Source organism: Melanerpes formicivorus, unplaced genomic scaffold (assembly GCF_026170545.1).
Source record: "Melanerpes formicivorus ecotype bairdi unplaced genomic scaffold, bMelFor1.0.p_v2 SCAF_13, whole genome shotgun sequence".
Classification (NCBI taxonomy): Eukaryota; Metazoa; Chordata; class Aves; order Piciformes; family Picidae; genus Melanerpes; species Melanerpes formicivorus.
In genome coordinates this window covers 5095907-5121418 of record NW_027142365.1, presented here as the reverse complement: position 1 = coordinate 5121418, position 25512 = coordinate 5095907, and the positions used below count along the sequence as shown (strand labels likewise).

At 47.6% G+C, this 25512-nt stretch overlaps 1 protein-coding gene across 1 annotated transcript in view; it reads right to left on the bottom strand.

The window, feature by feature from the left end:
- OXSR1 (oxidative stress responsive kinase 1) overlaps positions 1 to 25512 on the bottom strand; it is a 108016-nt gene that overhangs the window by 39957 nt on the left and 42547 nt on the right. The window contains exon 4 of the mRNA XM_068145932.1: positions 14678 to 14819. Within this exon, the coding sequence (XP_068002033.1) occupies positions 14678 to 14819 (142 nt within the window). The remainder of the gene's footprint in view (positions 1 to 14677; positions 14820 to 25512) is intronic.

Sequence of the window (25512 nt, the reverse complement as noted above, 5' to 3'; positions counted from 1 at the left end):
AGGAGGCCAACAACAGCCCCTGCCAAATATCCAAGTCAAGCTGCAGAATTAAATCACCACTTGATGTGGCATTTCCTCCCAGTGACCAACCCTCTGAGAAGGCCATTACTCACCCCAACGTGGCATATACTCCACCCCAGCAGCAAAACCAATATGCAGTGAGCTGTTTGGAGACACTGACTCCACTTTGGAGTCACTGGACCATAGAAGCAACTCCCAACTGTCCCATTCCTCACCCTGGTGTATTGGTATCACATTGCCCACTGCAACACCACCAGGTGAACATGGAACATTAACAACACTGGGTGAACACAAATCCCTTTCTGTGGCATATGCTGGTGTCACCAGCAACACCTTCAATCTTTAAAATGGTTTTAAGGACCTAATTTAATGAATTGCATTTAAAGTACGGAGGCAGAGGAGAGAGAAACAGAGATTTCCTGTTTGTTCTCCTCAGGAGAAGCTTACAGAGCCACAAGCTGAATGGTGAGAAGTTTGCTACTCCAGGATACAGTTATTGTCAAGTCTCACAATCTGAAGGTGCTTCCTATTAATGTGGTAAGGACTACATCCTGGGCTGATAGACTTGGAAGAAGTGGGGTGCCTCTGGCATAGCTACTGCCCTGGAAACAGGAAGCAGCTTTAGGCTGCAGCGTAAACACTCATTAGAGCACATTTTAAATGAAGTTACAGAAGGCTGGAGCAAACTTTCCTGCCAGTAACTTAACAAATGCTCCTGCAGCTGTCATCTTCCTCTCTCCTAAAGCCTGAAAGAGCCCTTCTACAAAATCCCCATTATGTTTTTATTTACCTCATACTTCACAACCCGAGTGGGAAGAGCAGTTTGGACTCATTCCAGCACAAAGATGGATTCTCCGCATCAACCTTGAAAGGTTTTGCAGCAGGGCAGGAATCCCTCCTCATCTGCATTCCAAACTGGTTCAGCTTCCCAGTGCAATCAAGCACTAACATACCAGTTACATCACAGTAATGCCTCCAGGTCAGGGCTGGGCCATAGGCATGAGATGCTGCATAACCAGAACTGATCCCCAATCCAACAAAGCTACAAGCAAGCATCCAGCTACAGGAGACTTGGGAGCATGGGAAAGCAATGAGACAACGCTCCCCAGCTGAGTGCAGTGTTCCCACACTTCCCACAGTTTTTCAACAGGATGGGGGAAATTACAGGAAATGTATCCTAGTAGTTTGTTCCTGCTATGAAAGCCTAGACAAGGCCCTCAAACCCTGCCACATGATCAGGTCAGCCCTCACCCATAGCCCTCAGTCCCTGGCACTGCCATACAGTGGTTGTCACTGCAGTGACAACACTAAGGGCAAAAGCAAAACTTGCTGGTCCATAATGGAGAGCAGTGTCACCAGTAACCAGCTGCAAATCTAAAGTCCTGGCACATCATAGAATGCTTTAGGTTGGAAGGGGCCTTTAAAGGTCATCTAACCCAAACCCCACCCCTGCAGTGAACAGGGACAACTTCAACTAGATCAGATGGCTCAGAGTTTCAACCAACCTGGCCTTGAATACTTCCAGGTACAGGGAACCTGGCAACTTGTGCCAGTGTTTCACCACCCTCACTGTATAGTCTAAATCTCTTCTCCTTTGAGTTTAAAACCATTGCCCCTTGTCAAGTTGCAATGAAGCCTTACTAAAAGATTGTCCCCAACTTTCTTATCAACCGCTTTAAGTCCTGAAAGGCCACAATAAGGTCTTCCCAGAGCCTTCTCTTCTCCAGACTGAACAATCCCAACTCAGCCTTTCTCCATGGAAGTGCTCCAGCCTTGTGATCATTGTGGCCTGCTCCAACAGGTCCATGTCCCTTTTGTGCTGAGGGCTCCAGAGCTGGATGCAGTACTCCAGGTGAGGTTTCACCAGAGCAGAAGTATATGCACTACTGATCACATTACAGACTTAGAAGCCCTGGTGTTTGCAAGGAAACCAATGAAGCATGTTATTGCTTTTTAACCAAGCATCTTAGCATTGTTTGGAAATTGAAAAGGATTCCTTGGCTTGTGTTCCAAAGTCTACATTTGGAGCAACACCTAGGACAATTTGGTACAGCCACTGCAACTGTGACACAAGTGACCTGAGCAAAGAGTGGCATCCCAGGACTTCTGTGGCCTAGCACTAAGAAGAAAACTGTCCCATGAAGGGGGAAAATGAGATGAGCCCTGTTCATTATGCCTTAGCTTCCAACCTGCTCATATGTGCCTTTAGGATGCAATGCTGGCTGTCAGTACAGCCATGAGTCATCTGCCCATTAGCTCTAATTTACATCAATTCTAACAATACATTGCATGGTCTGAGCTCTATAGTGCACAATTTGGCACGAGGGAGGAATGGTTGGTCCTGCCAAATTGAATCTGGGAAAAAAGAGAAGGTGTAAAAGCAAGAATTACTATTTTCTGTTAATGGTAATGAATAACTCAAAATATTTATACTGAATGCAACCAATCCCTGGAGCTGACATTGTTCTAAATAATGTGTAAAGTACTTGCAGAGCAGTATCTCTACACACAGTTAAGTATGAAGCAATCTGTGGCATTCTGCACCAAATGAGAGCTATTCTCTCTATTACTGAGCATTACTCTCCCTTCAACATGCTGTCCCCTGTGTCACCTCATCCTTTCATCTTGTAAGACAAGATATAAAAAGTTGGCTGTGTGCAAGAGAGATCTCTTGCAAAACAGAAACTAGCCTGGAAGTGTACAAGCAGAGTAGCATTTTTATATCCTCAAGCACCAGCACGTTTGGTACAACACAGAAGCACCCAAGACAACTGTATTAGCTGTACATGAGCATGCTTCCTGTTCCTGCCCCAAAACCTGTGTGAACCAACATTTTCATGTCACAGGGTAGAGCTTTAAGCCCCAAACTCTTGGATGAGATGCAGTCACTCTCTGTTACAATGCTGTACTCAACTCTGCAGAACTGGACTTGGGAACATCTCCCAGAGCTTGAAGGTCTTCCAATAGCAGAAAGCTGGCAAAGCAGCTTCCATACTCCTCTCTCCAGCCTCCCTGCTGAGGCAGGGATAAAGCAGGGGGAAGAGAGGGCCAACTCCACAGCTTGCTTCATCACTGCTCATCCACAGCCCTCTCAGCAGGCCCTCGAGGCCACTGGCAGCCGGGACCAGCAGCAGCAGCCAGGCTGCTATAAATTACAGCAGGGGATCAGCCCAGTGACATGCTTTATTGCTCAGGATCAGGGAAGCACAGCAACTGCTTCTACCCTCTTCCCTGAGCTGCTCTGCCAGCTGCTGGGCCATGGTGAAAGATGAGATCTTCACGCAGCCGCTAAATGCCAGCAGCACAAGGCAACTCATGATTTACTCCCAGGCCCAAATGATACAAGCATTTTTAAAGCCCAAGCTTCATGGGGGTTAGGTCAGTAGAGATATTTAAGAGCTCTTTAACTGCCATTCCAATGTCTAGAGAAAGTTAGATGAATAATCCAATGTTATCAGGAACTTTAAAAGTTCTTTTGGGTTGTTTCAAGCAGTGTAAAGCCAGGCTTTGAAAGGCAGAAGCCACTGACAGGCTGGCTTTGCAAACAGAGGGGCATGTGGACAAAGCTTACTGAAAGGACTGTCAGCTTCCAACATGACAAGCCATACAAGTACATCCAGTACTTGTTTTCTACGTGCCCAACCCTTAACATCCAGCAGATCACACTCAGTGCAGCGAGGAGACCTCCTGGCAGAGGTTAACCGCATTCATTCTCCTGGCACAGGCAAACAGAAACCCTCCTAACTCCTACAGGATAAATGAATCTCCACTGTACTTTATTGTAGCTAAAACATAAAACATCTTACAGAAGACCCATGATACACTTACTAGGCTCAATTCCTCCTGATTTCTTGCCCTCCAACACCACAGAAGTGGACTGCTGCTTTAAGTAGAGGGTTTGGGATCCATGAAACCATGACTCAGAAATTTGATTCATTTCAGGCTAAGTCACTCTGTCAGTTCAGACAAGGGACAGCTCACCAAAGAATGCTGTAGGAGATTGTCCCAGAATTCACTCTGTTGTCTTAGTTATCCGAATAGCTCCAGGGGCTGGTGAGATGCTGAGGCAGAAAAGAGCTGCAGAGCTTGGGCTAACTCGGTGCAGGTCCCCGACAGGAAGCGAGGCAGCAAGCAGCGTGCATCAGCACTCGCCGCGTTCCCGCCTGTCACACCGCCACCCTTATCACGGCACCTGCCACTTCCCTTTATCTCAGCAAATTACGTCCAGCTTAAGCCTTTTGTTCCTCTGCCAGCTTTGCCTTTGAGAGTTGTGTGCTCTCATTAATTCCTTCTCTTCACACGTGTTTACAAGCCCAACAATGGTTAAAGGCTCCCTTCAAACTGGTGCGGCTCAACGACAGATCCTGTCTGCCTTGGAGTTCACCTCCCCTCCAGCACTGTGCCTCCAGCCCGGCATCGCTGCTCACATAACTACTGCACATCAGTCACATATGAGGAAGGTATTTTAGACAAGGAACAGGTTTCCCTGAGAAGCACTGCCCTGGAAGTGTTCACAGCCAGGTTAGATGGAGATTTGAGCAACTTGGTCTAGTGGAAGGTGTCCCTGCCCATGGCAGAGGGTTGAACTAGATATCTGTAAAAGTCCCTTCCAACCTCACCCATCCTATTCTATGATTCTAGTGTATCCTAAAGCACTCCAGCTAAAACCAATTAAAAAACCAAACCAACCCAAACCCACCCCCCCCAGTCTTCAGAGAGATCAGCTCCTTCAGCCAGACAATACAGTGCTATGAACACTAGATCTAGCCCTATCTCCCAACACAGAAGCAATCTAATCACACCAACCCTCACAGCCCCACCTCTTCCTCCTACCAAAGAGGCTGTTGCTTCACATATTCACCTCAATGCATGCAGTAGCAGCCCATGGCAAGGAAGACTTGACAAGCAGCTAGGCTTTCTGACAAGCTTCAGCTCTTGCAGTCAGTGCAAGAGAAGCTATGTCTCTAACCTCATACATCACTTTGAGTATCCCCTATTCAGTCAGAACTTCAGTTTTCCTTCTTGTATCCCCTACAAGGAAAGAACCATGTCCAGTGGGCTTTAAAAATCAAGTTTTCATACCACTGAACAGCAGCTAAAAATGCATCAAGATTTATTACACAAACTCATCTGTTCAGCCCTTGCGTTTCCTGATCCTGCTTCCTAAGCGCTGCAGTGGGGGACAAGGCACAAAGCTCCTTTAACAGCTGCTGTATGAAAAGCAACACAGACAGCAAGCTGTGGAGTCACAAGGTCTGCCTCCTAACCCCCTGGAGACCTCGATATTTTTGGGAGGCCCTGCCTTAGTCACTGGTAACAGAGGAAAACAGTCAAGTTAACGTGGCCTTATTTCAAAGCCTCGTGTCAAATTCTTTAACGTGCAAGGAGGTGGCAATGCTTCATGTGGCAATACCAGTGACACATGCCACCATGCTGCAGTATCTCCTGCATGCTAAAACATGTTCCTAGTGTGCTCAGAAACTGGAATTTCCCTCAAACTACCACATGCAGATTGTCCCAAACAGAGCTTGTGATGCACACGTCTCCCTACCTTGACGTGGCAGGGTCAGTTGACACAATGGAGAGCCGAAAGTTCATCCCAATAAGCACAATCAACTTGGGTCAAATAAGACCCAAAACTTCTGATGTAAGGAAGCTCAAAAGGTTGTTCCCAGAAGTCAGTGAGCAGCCCTGTTCTGTAGAAGCAGTATGCATATCTATACAGACACAAGGTTCAAGGCATTCCCCTATGCAGCCAAGAGACATCCATATCTACAAAGCCACCCACAGCTCTCGCTCACCAACGTTTGCAACATGGCACAGAAGGAGAAATTCCAGACAGCCAGGGCTCACAAGAGACTTGCCAGCTCAACTTCCTTCTCCAAAATCTAAAAGAGCAGAGTTTTCAGCATGGCCAGTATAAAAAGAAGCCAGTTCTATAAACTGGAGAGAGCAGTTCTAAAATCTGGTATCTGCACACTGGAAACAGTCCTCTTGGCACTCCCACTCCGACTTGGTGATGCTTTCCAGGCTGCTGTGAAATGATAGACTTCTCTCTGGCAATTCCCCCTTTGTTGCCTTAAACATGTGTGGGTTTTGTCTCACTTCTGGTTTTTTGAAAGCATTAAGCTTTAGGTGTTAAAAGTTTTATAAGAACCCTGCAGGAAAGGACAAGATTTGATCTAGAAAACATGCAAAAAAACCCACCCCAAATTATGCTGCAGTCATGCAAAGTTTCTAAGCCTGTTTAATACCTCACCACGAATTTAGCAAGTGACCTTTTCCTCATGCTTTAGCATAAGACATGAATGAAAAGACTGCAGAGGCCTGAATAAACATTTAAGGCATTTCCACACTTGCAGCCTTTAGGATCTACAAAGGCCAGAAAATCTGCTGCATTACAACACTCAAAGCCACCTTTTTGAAGTGGGTCATTCACTTGATGCCTCACAGCAGAAAGGATGAGCACCAGGGATTTAAACAGTTATTCTACTGCTGGAGATACATCACAAGAGCCTATACTGGCTGATCCAGCCCTAGTTATCAACACCAGCGACATAAAAAAGATGCCAGAGACAGAGTGGTTGCACATGCATGTGGGTGGCACCTGGTTTCTTCAAAGTCAAAAGCTAAGAGTCTGTTGCATTTTCACTTGATACAATTAGTGATGCAGACTGTGAAGGAAGATTATTCCCTCCTGGAAACATCACTTCCAAATAGTCCTGACAACTCAGGAATTGCTGGAAGCTGTATTAATTGAGTGAGCAACTCAGTCATGGATCACTGACCAAAACCTGTCATTGCTGTTGAACCTTTCAGAGATCACTCTGACCTCTGTCTCCTGCTCTTTGTGGTGTTTTTCCTGCTTCTCACCTCCATATAAAAAGAGGGGGGGGGGGGTGGAGGGGGAAGCCAAACTAAAACCTCACCTCCCTTTTAATGTGGTACATAGTGGTTGTACCAAAAGGTTGGTTTTCCCTTGGACTAAACCAGTTACTTTGAGTATCAGTTCACCCAGTGACAAAGTCCAGAGGCAGCAAATGGGCCTGAGGGTAAGGACAGGAGACAGACACTTGAATGCTACAGTCATGCAACAAGTGCTTGGCTTCAGGCACCACACTGTTAGTCCCTACATGGATCCTTGTAAGGCATAGAGCTCCTGAGGGCTGGGGCATTGACCATAGCCTGAGACACTGCAGGCCCCAGCACTCCTGGGCTTCCAACAGCAGCAGAGCTGCAACTGCTGGGCTTTAGGCCTCAGAGCATGGATTGTTTTTACCCACTTTGAGGAAAACTCTCCACAGGAGCTATTTATTCTGGCTGGCTGTGGATCTGGGATTTACATCTGGTTCAGATTTTTCTCTCTGCAGCCCCAGGGAAACTGCTTCTTTAAACAATGACTTTCTGGACGATGCAGCAGAAGAAACACCCACCAGGAAAAGATGTTTGGTCACCAAACCACCACAGTACATCCCAAGACCACTGCCAAGTACAAAGAGTGGGCATGTGGTGGTTGTTGTGCCCTTGGCAGTGCACAGCAACGTGCTTGTTTGGGGGACAAATGGCTCAGCACAGTCCAGAGAAGCAGCTTTTCTTCCTTCCCACTGAGACACCCAAGAGAAACATTTTTATTACTCTGGCTACAAATTCAAGCTTTGAAATTTGGATTACCAATTACCTCTAAAGGTCATTTCTGCCCATCCCATAATATAAGGGAGAAGAGACCAACAGGAACGTCTCTGAACATAAAGGTCCACTTCTGATAGCTGGGCAATAGCTGGATTTCAAATTACTAGTACCCTGACTTAAAAATCAAGCTGAGAATTAGAGATCAAAGGTTCAACATCCCATTAGCCAACCCTCAAGCCTCCCCTACCAAATTTCAGTTTCAAAGCATGCTCCCTAAAACAAGGTTACAGCACCATGGGCTGTGAACCTCTCCCACAGTACTGCTAAAGGAAAATAAGAGTCTTTCAGTCATCAAACTCATCAGAAGCATGCTGGAATCTGGTTTAACCACACCACCTGCCAGCATGGCTATCGATGCATTGATCAGCTACATGAAAATTAAGCTTGACTCCTGCAGGACAGCTGAGTTCTGCCCAAAATATAGCCATCAGCTCCTTCACCTTAAATCCAAAGCTGACTACTGCAGGAATGCTCCTGCAAAACCCCCTCCACATGTATTGGGGATGTGTGCTGGGGCTCACACACAGGCATCCTTCTTGCAGAAACTTTCTCTCAATATAGGTGGAAGAGGCAGACAAATTTTGATCCTGTGTCAAAGCCATGCAAGGTGAAAAAAGCAAAAATCTAGTATCTCTGACAAAAACACAGCAAGAAATCTTGTTTCCAGGCTATCTTCAAAGCAACATTCAAATAGCTACCACTGCACCCTGCTGCCCCACACTCAGGAAACTCGTTTTGAGGAAGACGACACCAAAACACTCCAAAGCCTTCTGTATGGGCGCAAGCTGCTCCAGCTCTGCATATCAAATCTACTGCTGCACCTCTGACCCCTTAAGAAGTAGGGCAGCAAACAAATTAATAGCTGGATTGCTGCCATGCCAACATTTCAAGTGCATGCAACCCTAAACCACTTCCTAAGCTTTTTTGTTTCTACCGAACCGCCTGCGAGTATCCTATTTATTGGGCTGCTATGGGAGAATCCGATTCTGTTTGAGCAGCGTATCATTTCACCTGGCCTAACTGAAATATTCAGTTACACAACAGCTAATCATGAACAGAAGATAAGCTCAGAGATAAAAATAGGGGGAAAGACAGAGAGACCTTGTAACAGTTAATCAGCATGATTCATTTGTCAGGCTGCCATAAAGAGCACCACCTGAAAGAGCCTTGAACTTCCCTCCTACAAGGCTTTTTAAGCGACGAAACCTCTTGCGTTGGTTTTGCTTGAGATCTATTTGAGTCACTCATCAAGCCCCTGCTAATCTCCAAATACACAGAGGAATCAGAGTCCAAATGTGGAAGAGGTGCAACATACCCTGTGTGTCACCCAGACAAGATTAGGCCAGGAGCGACCCCTCGCAGCACGTCAGTCTTGAGCCGCTTCCATGAAAAAAACCCAGCAGCGTCCGACTCCTGCGAGACATCTTCATCTGAGGGCTGCTGAGCCTGGCCCTCTGTCCTCAGCACACTGGCTGGTGCCCAGGTATTTAACTCACTTGACATGAGACAGATCAATGGGATTTCAAACTGTCATTGGGATCACCAGGTTACACAGAAAACCCCACCGGGGAAGGCAGCAGCTGGCACAGGCGAAACGGCCAGGGACAGGCACATGGCAGGGAAGGCAGAGAGCTGCCAACGGCCCGATACTGGAGGGAACGGTGATCTTGGAGGAAGGCAGGAATCATTTGCCATCATTACCTTGGTATAAAGCATTTCATGAAAATAAAACTGATTCTGTCTTCCTCTTTGTCCTTCCCATAAGGCCTCAGACTCTGTTCCAAACAGCCTTTGTAAAACAAATGCATAAAAAGGTCACTTCGGACAACAGGGGAGACTGAAGCATTTGCTGTTGAACAATGGCACTTGTTTGAGCCTCAGCCTTGTTCTGGCTCTTAAATGGGAAAGACAAGAAAAAAAATATATATATAATTTCAGCCTGCAGTAGATATATGGCATTCTGATCTCCTCCAGAGAACACTGTCAGGCTACCCTCCTGTCCAAAGCAGGGATTTACACTTGCAGGCGAAGCCAGCTCCCCAAACCTTAATTGGAAGTGGCATTAAGTTCAGGCAGGCTTAGGCAGAGTAAGGTTCAGCAGAGGCAGAATTTCATTAGGCCAGTCTTCCATGTGGTAACTTAATTTACCCATTTAAGATGATGCATAATTGAAAAGCATCAAGCAGCTCTACCATCAGATACCTATTTTCTGATCTCACTCATGATTTACAGCAGTAACAAGATGTCCCTGCTGCAGGTCAACAATGCCCACAAAATTACATTTGGGTTCAGACATTAATCCTTTGGGTTTTGCCACCAGCCTGGTTGTTCAACACCAGATGTGCCAGTTACATTAATTTCACCCATACAGCATTTCTAACTTTATCATTTCCTCCTAGGTGTCATACAAATGGAGCTGGGATATTTTAGTGCAACCAGCTGCTGCTGGATGGCTGCTTGGTTGAGGTTGCTTTTCCCAGGTCTAACCAAAGCCCTTGGATTTTGACCCTTCACAGATGACCTTGTTTTGGCTTGAAGCTCACCCCAACTGCAGCTACCCCACGTTGCAGACTCTATATTCAGCAGTTCAGCCACCACCTGATGCACTTTCCTTTAGAGCCAGATACTTTAAGCTGACCCAGGGGACCGAAGTTCAGTTATTTTAAACACTTCTCAGAGCATCTCTGGCATGAGTGCAAGATTTCCACCTGCCTTTCCCATCAGCCATGACCAATATTATGACCCCTTGCATTAAGCAAAATGGGAAAACCATACAGTTATTCATATGCATGAGGAGAGGCCCAGCTGCACTACCCCTCTAAACTGGACTTTTCAGCAGCACACATGCATCTGGAGAAGATGCAAGACAGCACAATCAACTCCATTAAGGAAACAGTTCTCATCCCTCAAAGGCACGTAAGCTTGCTTCCTGCCACCAGCTGACAACTCATCCTTTGCATCACAGGTAGACAACTACACAACTTTCCCTCCTCTTCCACAACTGTTAGCACTTCCCCACATTTCCCAGCCCGCCATGCCCCAACACCACAAGGCAACCCAAGTGCTTTTTTGCTGATCAAGTGTCACACAAGTAGCTGATGAACCACCACCACCTCAAACTGCAGTAATGACAGAGCCTTGAATTCTCTCCTGAAACCTCCTAAATAAGGTCAAAATGCTTCAAAGAACACAAATGGTCACAGCAGGTTTGGTTCAGTCCACTTCCAAGCGATTCAATATGAACTATACTTCATTCAGGCCAAGCAGTTTGAGCTTTGTGAACGCTGTGTTTTGTTGAGTGCAGTAAAAGGCCTTTGACACCGTCCCCCACAGCAAACTGCTATCTAAGCTGTCAGCTCGTGGCTTGGACCACTACACTCTGTGCTGGGTTAGGAACTGGCTGGAGGGCCAAGCCCAGAGAGTGGTGCAGAATGGTGCCACATCCAGCTGGCAGCCAGTCACCAGTGGCATCCCCCAGGGATCAGTGCTGGGCCCCATCCTCTTTCACATCTTCACTGATGACCTGGATGAGGGGGTCGAGTCAGTCATCAGCAAGTTTGCAGATGACACCAAGTTAGGAGCAGATGTTAGTCAGAGGGTAGAAAAGCTCTGCAGAGGGACCTCGACCGACTGGACAGATGGGTGGAGGCCAGTGGGATGGCATTTAACAAGTCCAAGTGCCAGGTGCTGCACTTTGGCCACAGCAATCCCATGCAGAGCTACAGGCTGGGGTCGGAGTGGCTGGAGAGCTGCCAAACACAGAGGGACCTGGGGGTGCTGATCGACAGCCACCTGAATATGAGCCAGCAGTGTGCCCAGGTGGCCAAGAGGGCCAATGGCATCCTGGCCTGCATCAGGAATAGTGTGGCCAGCAGGAGCAGGGAGGTCATAGTGCCCCTGTACTCTGCTTTGGTTAGGCCACACCTTGAGTGCTGTGTCCAGTTCTGGGCCCCTCAGTTTAAGAAGGACATCGAAACACTTGAATGTGTCTAGAGAAGGGCAACAAGGCTGGGGAGAGGCCTTGAGCACAAGTCCTGTGAGGAGAGGCTGAGGGAGCTGGGATTGTTTAGCCTGGAGAAGAGGAGGCTCAGGGGAGACCTCTACAACTACCTGAAAGGAGATTGTAGCCGGGAAGGGGTTGGTCTCTTCTCCCAGGCAGCCAGCACCAGAACAAGGGGACACAGTCTCAAGCTGTGCCAGGGGAGGTTTAGACTCGAGGTGAGGAGGAAGTTCTTCACCGAGCGAGTCATTCGTCATTGGAATGTGCTGCCCAGGGAGGTGGTGGAGTCACCATCCCTGGAGGTGTTCCAGAGGAGATTGGACATAGCACTTGGTGCCGTGGTCTAGTCATGAGGTCTGTGTTGATAGGTTGGACTTGATGATCCTCGAGGTCTCTTCCAACCTTAGTTATACTGTGAAAAGCCACCACCCATCGACATATTCTCTGTGATCTTCACCACAATTACTAGGTTTGCTCCTTCACTACAGCACATCAAATGGAGATCCACTTCTCTTTCAGAAAGCACTATGTGGCATCTTCAGAAAAACTGAAATTTACCAGGTTGCTGCTGCTTTAGCCCGGGTATGTGGATTCATTAGCCCAGAGGATGAACTAAATCAGACAAGCAGATCAACTGGAAGTCACAGGTGAACATGGTTTTGTCAGTTACTTATGTCAAAGGTGAAAAATTACCACGAACTCAGCAAGGAAGTTGGACCATGACTGTACTCTGAATCCCCAGGGCTGCCTGAAGTCTTATCTCTAAAAAAAGCCAAGCTAAGCAGCCAGCTGTGAAATCCAAGCTGTCTTCAATGAAGACAGCCATTCTTGGTGCAGCAGAATTTTAATGGAGACTGGAAACCAAAATCTGAGCCTTCTTTCAATGAAAAGAATTCCAGCAGAACTGTGTCTGGCATTTTCTCTCTTTTTACCTCAAAACAATCTACGAAAGCCAGTCAGTTTGACTAAGATCTGAAATAAACACTTCTTGGATATTCTAACTTAAATAACATTTTGGCAACAGAAGTTACCTCCTCTTGTGCAGCTCCAGCACAGCAGCAACAATGCTTATAATGGCACTGCACCAGAAGGCAGCCAAGCTCACACAACTCCCAAGAAAGAAGAGGCTGTTGTTCCCAGCAGCAGCCTGTGGCTGGGATGATGTATCTTGCCCACAAGTGGTACATTCTATTTTCAGCACATATTCAGGATTGCAAATCTCATCCTTTTTAATGGCAGAACATCCTGACTTAGCATCCCATTTTCCTGGGCCACACTGCACCTTGACACCAGGGGAGAGGATTTAAAAACATCTGAGTAGAATAAACCAGGTTGGAAGAGACCTTCAAGATCATCACGTCCAACCCATCAACCAATCCAACCCACCTAAACAACTAACCCATGGCACCAAGCACCCCATCAAGTCTCCTCCTGAACACCCCCAATGATGGTGACTCCACCACCTCCCCAGGCAGCCCATTCCAATGGGCAATCACTCTCTCCGTATAGAACTTCTTCCTAACATCCAACCTAAACCTCCCCAGCACAGCTTGAGACTGTGTCCTCTTGTTCTGGTGCTGGTTGCCTAGGAGAAGAGACCAACCCCCCCCGCCTACAACCTCTCTTCAGGTACCTGTAGAGAGTAAGAAGGTCTCCCCTGAGCCTCTCCTTCTCCAGGCTAAGCAACCCCAGCTCCTTCAGCCTCTCCTCACAGGGCTTGTGTTCCAAACCACTCCCCAGCTTTGTTGCCCTTCTCTGGACACCTTCCAGCAAGTCAACCTCCTTCCTAAACTGAGGGGCCCAGAACTGGACACAGAACTTGAGGTGCAGCCTAACCAGTGCAGTATAGAGGGGCAGAATGACCTCCCTGCTCCTGCTGGCCACACTGTTCTTGATGCAGGCCAGGATGCCATTGGCCCTCTTGGCTGCCTGGGCACACTGCAGGCTCATGTTCAGCCTACCATCAACCAGCACCCCCAGGTCCCTCTCTGCCTGGCTACTCTCCAGCCACTCTGACCCCAGCCTGTAGCACTGCATGGGGTTGTTGTGGCCAATGTGCAGAACCTGGCACTTGGATGTGTTCAATCTCATGCCCTTGGACTCTGCCCATCTGTCCAGCCTGTCGAGGTCCCTCTGCAGAACCTCTCTACCCTCCAGCAGATCAACTCCTGCCCCCAGCTTGGTGTGGTCCGCAGATTTACTGCTGATGGACTCAGTGCCCTCATCCAGATCATCAGTAAAGATGTTAAAGAGCATGGGGCCCAGCACTGATCCCTGGGGCACACCACTGGTGCCTGGCTGCCAGCTGGATGTGGCACCATTCACCACCACTCTCTGGACTCGGCCCTCCAGCCACTTCCTAACCCAGTGCAGGGTGCTCCCACTCACCAGAGCAGCACAGGAACCCACGTTTCAGTACTCCATCAAATCACAGGCCATTATTAGTTACCTGGGCTTTGCCTACAGAAGGAGGGTTTTTTTCCCCTACTGATTTTGTTTCCATCTTTCTTTTTTAATTGAATTATCCAAATTAAAATTTCATGCTGCTGATCTTGCAGCTAGCCTCACCAAAAAACATTATGAAGGAATGGGGCTTGGAAGGTTCCTTATTAAATTGCTCAACATTTCTTACACAGTGCTCTTGGTGGGTTTTGCAACTCTGCAAACCAACAAAACTAAGCTGAAGTTTTCCAGCTTGAACAACTACACTTTACAGCTGGATGGGTGATGTTTGGAAAGGCATTTTCTCTCTGAGAGGTTTCAATCCCTCAAAGTTCACTCTAGCTTGGCCTAGTCATAGTATTTCCCAAGGCAGCAGCCACCATGTAAGTATTTGAATTCTGAGTTTTGATTGAGCTCTCAACTTGACTTTCCTCACTCTGTGCCTTCACAGCTGGCTGTGGGATGTGCTCATCTGCTGTTTCAGCAATGTATTTCAGGCCCATGGTGAGAAAGAATGCAGAATACCTGTGGATTTGCCCGTTTTTATGCAGGTAGTCCAGCCCCTCCAGCACCTCCTTAAGGATTGTAGCTATACAGGGTTCATCCAGGACACCAGTTTTGTGTTCACCTTTGGCCACAATGTGTTTTATAATGTCCAAAACAGAGCCTAGAGGAAAAAAAAGAGTTAAACACATTAGTTTAAATTGGAAGAACTGCTTCACAGTTAAGCATGCTTTATAATCCCTTAATACACAAGTCCAAGGAATTCATTGGGAGGAGAGGCAACAATCAGGATCAAAGCCAGGAGTTGAAGCCTTTGCTGCAGGAAGGCAGAGGCAAAGACATGAGCCTTGCTGGGGTGGAGATGCTCAATAGGGGCTGTAAAATCCCTATGATCACAAGTAACTGAGAACTCACTTGAACAAGCCAAAATGTAACATGAACATACACAGGACTCTTGGAAGGTTTTTAAGCAGCTACCAATGCTAGAATTGGTTGCAGTACTGGAGAAGCAAGAGGGGAAATGGAAAAAGCAGGGAGCTGCCAGGACTCAAAAGCTGAAGGCAACAAGCCTGATAAAATTAGATTCTTTCCCCACTCTTACAAACTCCATGCAGAGGAACAGCAGGACAAAACCCAATACAATAAAGGATGATACTGCCCTAACAGAAAAAAAGTGGAAATAATAAAATAGAGAGCAAATGAGGCCAAGTGGTGACAATAAGTCACTTCTTCACTGTATACAAAACTGGAATGTGCTTAGATCCTTCCCTAGAAACATCATGCTTTGTCTCTCTCCCAAGCATGGTGTGAATGACATCATCTTGCATGACAAACCACACTTTACAGAGCAAACCACCTCTCTGAATTGCACTTGGAATCAATCACTAGTGACATGCCTCTTGAGCAAGGTCCTGTTTCCATGATCTGTTGGGTACTGTCTTCTTTGTACTTGCCTCTGGACTGAAGACAGGCTTCTCAGAACTGTGTTTTTATTGCTCCAGTATGGGAAAGCTAAGCTGGTTTTCCAGGCCTGTGCTACTTAGCCCCTTCAAACTCAGTTTTCAGTGGTTTATTGACTGGCTAGTCAGCTAGCAGGACTTCTACACCTAATGAGCACAAAGCATGGTCAGCAGTATGGGGAAGATCTTGAAGAATGAGAAAAGCAGGCACAACTGCAAAGCACCAGTTCCAGCTCTGATTGTCCTTGAACAGTAACCTTACAGATGTGGTTTATTCTGTTCTATCCTATCCTACAGGGAAAAAAGATCTCAATACAAGCTCAGGTAATTTGGAACTGCTAAGTTAGAGTTTTAGAGAGGTTCATTCTCCCTAACTAATCATAAAATTAAAACAACACCACCACACACTTCTTTGTAACTGAAAACAAAAACTGAGACACTTCCATTAAATATGGTCAGTGGAGAAATTACGAGGTCATAGTATCATAGTATCAGTCAGGGTTGGAAGGCACCACAAGGATCATCTAGTTCCAACCCCCTGCCATGGGCAGGGACACCCCACACTAGATCAGGCTGCCCAGAGCCTCATCCAGCCTGGGCTTAAACACCTCCAGGGATGGAGCCTCAACCACCTCCCTGGACAACCCATTCCAGGGTTTCACCACTCTCATGGGGAAGAACCTCCTCCTCACATCCAGCCTGAATCTCCCCACCTCCAGCTTCATTCCATTCCACCTACTCCTATCACTACCTGAGATCCTGAGAAGTCCCTCCCCAGCCTTCCTGTAGGCCCCCTTCAGATACTGGAAGGCCACAATTAGGTCACCTCAGAGCCTTCCCTTCTCCAGACTGAACAGCCCCAACTCCTTCAGTCTGTCCTCATAGGAGAGGTGCTCCAGCCCTCTGATCATCCTCCTGGCCCTTCACTGGACACCTTCCAGCACCTCCATATCCCTCTTGTCATAGGGGCTCCAGAACTGGACACAGTACTCCAGGTGGGGTCTCACCAGAGCTGAGTAGAGGGGGAGGATCACCTCCCTTGCCCTGCTGGCCACATTTCTCTTGATGCAGCCCAGGATCTGATTGGCTTTGCAGGCTGCAAGCGCACTCTGAGAGCTCATGTTGAGCTTCTCCTCCACCAGCACCCCCAAGTCTCTCTCCTCAGGGCTGCTTTCCAGCCAGTCCCTGCCCAGCCTGGATTTGTGCCTGGGATTGCCTCGACCCAGATGCACGACCCTGCACTTGCTCTTGTTGAACCTCATGAGGTTGGCTTGTGCCCACCTCTCCAGCCTGTCAAGGTCCTTCTGGATGGCCTCCCTTCCCTCCATCTTGTAAATCCTTGAAACAAGCAGAAAAATACAGTAGAGGTTTGGGATATTGGTTTTTTGTTTGGTTGTTGTTGTTTGATTGGTTGGGGTTGGTGGTGTATTTTTTCCTGTCCCCTTTTCATCTTTCAGGTTCAGGTTGTCAAAAAAAAACCCTTGTCCCACCTGGAAATTTACTTTGTGAGCTATCTTTTCCTTTTTTGAAACTTCTAGGCCAAAACAGTAGTGCAGACAGGCTTTTGCTTAGCAAAGTATTTCACTCTTGCATTCTCACATGAAAGCAAAGAGGCTGCAAGGTTTGAATAGGAGCACCACGTGGAAAGGCTTGTTATGCACAATTCAAACTGCACAGGAAACAATGACATGGGTGTACAGTGTCCCTTGCTTTGTGGGAAATGGTATGTGCTGAGTTCACTTAAACAGCATGCTGCAGTCCGGACAGATTCTATTGCCCACTCTGGTCAGCTGCAGGCTGGCCCACTGGCACCAGCCTTCATGCTGTACACCAAGCCACCTACTGAATCCACCAAAAAATATACTGAGAGGGGGAAAAAGGCAAGTTGTTTGGCTGGCAGTGAGCATAAGATCTGAGGAGATGACCTTCAGAGCCAATAAAGAGGGAGAGGAAGGCAAGAAGGAGAGAAGGAGGGAGAGGAAGGCAAGAAGGAGAGAAGGAGGGAGAGGAAGGCAAGAAGGAGAGAAGGAGGGAGAGGAAGGCAAGAAGGAGAGAAGGAGGGAGAGGAAGGCAAGAAGGAGAGAAGGAGGGAGAGGAAGGCAAGAAGGAGAGAAGGAGGGAGAGGAAGGCAAGAAGGAGAGAAGGAGGGAGAGGAAGGCAAGAAGGAGAGAAGGAGGGAGAGGAAGGCAAGAAGGAGAGAAGGAGGGAGAGGAAGGCAAGAAGGAGAGAAGGAGGGAGAGGAAGGCAAGAAGGAGAGAAGGAGGGAGAGGAAGGCAAGAAGGAGAGAAGGAGGGAGAGGAAGGCAAGAAGGAGAGAAGGAGGGAGAGGAAGGCAAGAAGGAGAGAAGGAGGGAGAGGAAGGCAAGAAGGAGAGAAGGAGGGAGAGGAAGGCAAGAAGGAGAGAAGGAGGGAGAGGAAGGCAAGAAGGAGAGAAGGAGGGAGAGGAAGGCAAGAAGGAGAGAAGGAGGGAGAGGAAGGCAAGAAGGAGAGAAGGAGGGAGAGGAAGGCAAGAAGGAGAGAAGGAGGGAGAGGAAGGCAAGAAGGAGAGAAGGAGGGAGAGGAAGGCAAGAAGGAGAGAAGGAGGGAGAGGAAGGCAAGAAGGAGAGAAGGAGGGAGAGGAAGGCAAGAAGGAGAGAAGGAGGGAGAGGAAGGCAAGAAGGAGAGAAGGAGGGAGAGGAAGGCAAGAAGGAGAGAAGGAGGGAGAGGAAGGCAAGAAGGAGAGAAGGAGGGAGAGGAAGGCAAGAAGGAGAGAAGGAGGGAGAGGAAGGCAAGAAGGAGAGAAGGAGGGAGAGGAAGGCAAGAAGGAGAGAAGGAGGGAGAGGAAGGCAAGAAGGAGAGAAGGAGGGAGAGGAAGGCAAGAAGGAGAGAAGGAGGGAGAATGCATTTGTGAATGGGGAGGAATCCCCTCTCTACTCCTCTCCTTACCAAGTGATTAAACCAGCTCCCTGGCTGCCCTGAATGGCACCTCCAGCTTCCTATTCCCAAGAGACCTTAGCTTGGTCCAGGTATTTGCAAAAGGCATCATCTTAACATAGTAGACACTAACAAAACAGGGGAAAAAATGCATGGGGAAAAAGACAAAATAATAAATATCTAAGTGAAGCTGAGCAACAACCTGCCAGCACTTTATGCAAGAAGACTCTTAGCAGTGTTCAACCTCCCATTAGCCTATCCAAGCACAGGAACACTCAGTTTTGCTGAATTCTGACATGGCTCGCAGTTAGCCAAAGATTTCACCCAGCCAAAGATCTGGCTGGTTTGACACACACTGGACTTTCTGCAAGGGAGCAAGATGATGTGGGTGCCATGGACAGTGGCATGGAGTGCACCCTCAGCAAGTTTGCTGATGACACCAAGCTGTGTGGTGCAGCAGACACGCTGGAGGGAAGGGAGGCCATCCAGAGGGACCTTGACAGGCTGGAGAGGTGGGCACAAGCCAACCTCATGAAGTTCAATAAGAGCAAGTGCAGGGTCCTGCATCTGGGTGGAGGCAATCCCAGGCACAAATACAGGCTGGGCAGTGACTGGCTGGAAAGCAGCCCTGAGGAGAGAGACTTGGGGGTGCTGGTGGAGGAGAAGCTCAACAGGAGCTCTCAGAGTGCACTTGCAGCCCAGAAAGCCAATCAGATCCTGGGCTGCATCAGGAGAAGTGTGGCCAGCAGGGCAAGGGAGGTGATCCTCCCCCTCTACTCAGCTCTGGTGAGACCCCACCTGGAGTACTGCCTCCAGTTCTGGAGCCCCTATTGTAATAGGGATATGGACGTGCTGGAAGGTGTCCAGAGAAGGGCCACAAGGATGATCAGAGGGCTGGAGCTGTTCTGCTATGAGGACAGATTGAAGGAGTTGGGGCTGCTCAGTCTGGAGAAGAGAAGGCTCTGAGGTGACCTAATTGTGGCCTTCCAGTATCTGAAGGGGGCCTACAGAAAGGCTGGGGAGGGACTTCTCAGGATCTCAGGTAGTGATAGGAGTAGGTGGAATGGAATGAAGCTGGAGGTGGGGAGATTCAGGCTGGATGTGAGGAGGAGGTTCTTCACCATGAGAGTGGTGAAACCCTGGAATGGGTTGTCCAGGGAGGTGGTTGAGGCTCCATCCCTGGAGGTGTTTAAGCCCAGGCTGGATGAGGCTCTGTCCAGGCTGATCTAGTGTGGGGTGTCCCTGCCCATGGCAGGGGGGTTGGAACTAGATGATCCTTGTGGTGCCTTCCAACCCTGACTGATACTATGATCTCTTCTGAAGGAAACTGTAAAACCCCCGATGCCAGAGTATGCTCTCCTTCACTGAAATCTCATCTCTAGGTCCTAGTGTCTGAGAGAAGGATCCTCTGTTGTGCCCAGCAGGACTTGTCTGGGGTTCATCCTGTCACGTATTCATACCTAAAAAAACACATGCTGACAAACCTCAGTGCTGCTAATCCTGGACAAGAATTTTTGTGGCACCTCAAGAAAGCTAAAAAAGAAAAAAACCCACCCAAAAGCCCTCAGCTTCCACTGTTCAGGTTTTTCCTCTCAAATGTGTCTTTATCTGGAGAAGAAACCATCACTTGTTTTGAAAGTCCAGGGAAAATATGCGGTTCTTCACGTACTCGTTTTGTCCTCTCCCCACCCACAACTCTCTTAGCAGACTTTGTTCACCAACATTTTCCTTCCTCTGCAAAGGGCTGAGGGAACAGGGGGAGGCAGATCATATGGTGCTCAAATTCATTTGGTCAAAAATCCCCTCTTTAGCCAAGTTGGAGGTTTGATTTCACCCAGAAAAGGGGGTGGGGGTTAGGCAGACAAGAGGGCAGGCACAGAGCCAGCCTCCCTTGTGAAAGGGCCAATTCACACCCTTACCCTATCTGCTCCCAGCCCAGCCTGCCACTTTCTAAGCACTGTTTTTAAAAATCCCTTTCACACTGGGGTGCTGAAGCAGAGGAATTTGCCAGGCTTCCACAGAAAGCACAGCAAAAAGGCTAGCAGCAAGAGGCTTAATTCATGAAAAAGCAGAAAAGCAACCCAAGAGCCACCTTCACCTTGAAGAAAGCATCCCCATCACTGGAGGTGTTTAGGAAGAGACTGGATGAGGAGCTTGGTGCCATGGTTGAGTTGATGAGATGGTGGTGGATGATAGCTTGGACTCGATCTCAAAGGTCTCTTCCAACCTGGTTAATTCTATTCTGTTATTTGGACCATGCCCACTTTGTCTGCACAGGGGAAGAAAGTTTTGCTACTGGCACCACAGCACAAGAGCTGTGTTCTTCCACCTCAGGGATCAGTACATTTGAGAACTAGTACTGACTCTTGACTCAACCAAAGCACAGCACCAGTGAATATGAAGAACAAAGCCAAGCCACAATTTCCATGTGCTGCTCCATGACACCTTCAAAATCATCTGACATTGGAGCTCAAGAGGCCTGACATGGAGCAACTGAACATCAGCTGAACATCCACATCCCCAAGCAGAGACCCACAGCTAAACATGAAGCTACTTTGAAAGCAGAAGTCAGGGGGGTGTACTACTGAGGAAAATGATTTCTTCTAGAAGCCAGAGATGGGATTCAGCATCAGTCTGATCGATTCAGTGCAGAGTTGTTTGCTCAGTTAGGCACATGACACACTTACTGGGGTAAGACCTCCACTGCCATCAGAGGTAGACATATATTCTCACACCAATTGCCTTACAGACTAGTAGATCAGAGCCCTGTCCTTAGCCTAAGGGGGAAAAACTGACCATTTTGAACAAAGAGCCCTATTCCCAATCCAACTGCTAGAAATTATCTGGAAACTAATTCAGCTGAACTGGAACCAAGATCCCATCCACACAACAGCATGTGCTTTACAAGCCAATCACACTGTTTCAAAACACCAGCATGATTCCAGACTCTGCCAGTTTCTGAGCCAGCTTCCAAATCAGTTGAAGTGTAACTGGGGAAGTGAGAGTACATCTGAACATAGCTGGAGCTCTGCTTCAACGGAGCTTCAGCAGGGATTCGAGCTCCATGTGCAAAGTGTTCAATCTCCCTGTGCAAAACAAAAGTCTCCCATCATCTAGTGGCTCACACTGGAAATTAGGCACCCCAGCTCTGGAGTAGCAAACAGTTACAGGACTTTAAAAAAGAAAATCCATTACAGTGTCTTTTTACACCCACCAAAAAAGAAAAGTATCTTTGACTCCTCCTTAGAGCAAAACTATTTCAGATAGATAATGCTGTGGAGTAGTCAGGGGTGTGTTATACATGGCACTAGGTTTGATAACAGTTCTCTCATGATTACTCTCAGTAGAGATGCACAAGTAGATGCTACAGATTCATACAACAGGAGAGTCAGTCTGAAGTGAGACACAAATCTTGTCTGAGGCTGGCTGAGAAGCTCTTCCAAGCCCAGAAGGGAAAGCATACCAAGGAAAGACAAAACAAGACCGAAAGAGCCAGGACTGGAGCCCAAATGTAAATGTAAATAATGCTGTCATTAATAAGGACATGTAAGGAAATCTGGTGAGTAACAATTGATCTCAAAATCCCAAAGAACACAAAAAGCAGAAGACATTTAGAGATTGATGCAGAAAATGCGTGACGACAAACAAACTCCTGCCCATCAAACACACACTGTGCAGCACACCAACAGGAAGCCTACAAGACATTGTGCAACTGGATAAAGCATTTAGCATTGTGTGCCATTCATCACTGAAGTGTCTCAGGGCACTCTGACAGCAATCCCAAAGCATGCTGCACCTACTCAGTAAAGCAAAACCTCTTGGTGTGACTTGTTCAGGGACTGCAAGTCGAGTGGTTTTTCTGCTGCAACTCACAAGGCTCTTAGTCTGCTCTCAAAGTTACTAATGCAGTAACTCCTAATGACAGGGGAAGTCACCAGGAACTAGCTGCACACAGATCCACCCTTGCCTGATAAAACCCAACCTGTAAGGACTGCAGGTCAAAGACAACTATGCACTGAGAAACTTCTCCAGTTCTTATTACTCACAATAGTTCTGCAGCAGACTTCTGTCTGTCTGCACAAACAGGACAGACATCTCCTTGCTTTCTGCACTGCCTCCCAAGAGTGAAGAGCAGGAAGGCCCAATTGGCACAGCTAGAGAAGAGCCAGTTAGGCCTGATTTGATCCCCAGAAGTCAGTTGCAACTTTCCAGACCCATAACAGCAATATGTGAGCAATGAAATACAGAATCTCTATTTAGAATAAACCAAACCAGGTTGGAAGAGACCTTCAAGATCATCACGTCCAAGCCATCAACCAATCCAACCCACCTAAACAACTAACCCATGGCACCAAGCACCCCATCAAGTCTCCTCCTGAGCACCTCCAATGACGGCGACTCCACCACCTCCTTGGGCAGCCCATTTCAATGGGCAATCACTCTCTCTATATAGAACTTCTTCCTAACATCCAACCTGAACCTCCCTTGGTGCAGCCTGAGACTGTGTCCTCTTGTTCTGGCACTGGCTGCCTGGGAGAAGAGACCATCATCCACCTGTCTACAACCTCCCTTCAGGTAGTTGTAGCTCAGTGTAGTCTCAGAATGGTTTGGGTTGGAAGAGACCTTAAAGATCATCTAGTTCCAACACCCCTGCCATGGACAGAAACACTTGCCACTAGAACAGGTTGCTCAGAGCTCCATGCAGCCTGGCTTTGACCATTTCCCAAGGATGAGGCAGCCACAGCTTCTCTGGCCAACTTGTTCCAGTGCCTCACTACGTTCATAGTAAAGCATTTTGCACTTACATGTAATCTAAATCTACTCTTTCACTTTAAAACCATTACCTCCTGTACTATGAATCACAGAATCACCAAGGTTGGGAGAGACCTCAAAGATCATCAAGTCCAACCTGTCACCACAGACCTCATGACTAGACCATGGCACTAAGTGCCATGTCCAATCCCCTCTTGAACACCTCCAGGGATGGAGACTCCACCACCTCCCTGGGCAGCACATTCCAATGGCGAATGACTCTCTCTGTGAAGAACTTTCTCCTCACCTCCAGCCTAAACTTGAAATCCATAAGCAAGCCAGTATTTTGAATTTGTAAGCAAGGGACATCCAGATTTTGTACACTGACATCAGGCAGACTATTTGCAATGGAATGTCATCAAACCTATCAAATGCAGCCACAGGATCACAGAAACATTCAGGTTGGAAAAGACCCTCGGGATCACCAAGTCCAACCAATAACCCTACTCTGCAAGGTTCACCCCTGAACTGTATCCCCAAGCACCATATGCAAACCACCTTTAAATACATCCAGGGTTGGTGACTCAACCACCTCCCTGGGCAGCACATTCCAATGCCTGACCACTCTGGCCATGAAAAATTTTTCCTAATTTCCAGTCTAAACTTACCCAGTCCCAGCTTGAACCCATTCCCAGCTTGAACCCACTCCCTCTTGTTCTATCACTAATTACCTGTGAGAAGGCACCAGCACCAGCCTCTCTACAGCATCCTTTCAGGTAGTTGTAGACAGCAATGATGTCTACCCTCAGCCTCCTCTTTCTCAAACCAAACAGCTGCTCCAAACAGCTCCTTCAGCTGCTCTTCACAAGATTTACTCTCCAAAGTCCTTTCTTGCACCCCAAACATACCCAGTAAAGCTGCCTCCTTCAACACCCTGTATGTACTATGTGCTACTCCAGTGTTTTCTTTGGCAGCAAAACGAGATTAAAGACTTCCATGGTTCAGCACCTCCCCGTCGTGCCAATGCATCTGCTTACGAAGCCGTGCCGTAAGTGAGATCACGGAACTCATTGGCAACCCAGCCTTCCAGGCAGGGTGGAGACCACGCAGCCAGGAACTTCTTAAACCTGCTTTGCCGCTGAAGAAAACTTCGGTGTAATCGCACCCTCGGGGCGAGGAGTCCTAATTGTTCCCCCGATTGGCTTTCAACAGCAAGCCACCGCAGACATCAAGGCTTCCTGCTCCCAACCCAGAGAGCATTTCTTTGACCTCACCTAGGTCGGGCACTCCCAATGGCATGTAGGGAGCCAGCTCCTCGAACTCCTCCTCGGGAGAGGAAGAAAGTATCCATGTGAGAGTCATCAGCCACACTGCTTAATGCTTCGGCCCAGGGGGCTGAAGCAAAGAAAGATAGAGCAACCTGAGCAGAGAGGAGAGCTTGTTTAGAAGATTACAGATAAATGCAAGGCTATTATGGTGGGAATTTTACATGCCCCCAGAGGCGTCTGCAGCAGAGCTAGTTGCTGTGGGAACCACATCTTAACTGCTCTCTTAAATGACAGGATAAAGATACAGGAGAAGTTAAATGCAAAGAAAATGCCTCCTTTAAATTTGTCTGGCAAGCAGAACAAGAACATTTAATACTCTGGTTTAATTTCCAACCAAAAAATAATCAACTTTTTAACAAGTCAAGTAACAGTACCTGCACTGATCTGCCACAAACAGGCTGGAAAACAGTGCTGGGGAATCACTGCACAATTCTATGAGAATCAAGACCTGCCCCAAGATCTTGAAGACACAAGCAGAAGACACTGATGCTGAACATGCTGCATCTTTGAGAACAAGAAGTTGGCAAGATTCACTGCTGTTTCTAAGACATCCCAGCAGACAGAAGCCAGCAGTTTCTGTGAGCCCAACTGTCATCAGAGCCAAGAATTGAATCTGCATCTTGTCAGCCCCTGACAAAAAGGGGAAGAAAATGCAAAAGAAGAAACAGCTGTTTGCATTCAGCACTTCTGGGGCTGAGGAACACAGATACAGCAAGAATATTGAAGGAAAGCACAAGTTATACACAAAGGAAAAGACATCTAAGTAGATTGCTGGGGTTTCTGGGTTTGAAGTTTCTTCTTAATCCTGGTTAAACACCTCTGCACAGAGGGAGAGTTAAGGAAATGTCCACTTCTTGCCTCTTTCCCTCTAGAGCACTTGCATGGATATGTAATAAAGACTGAGG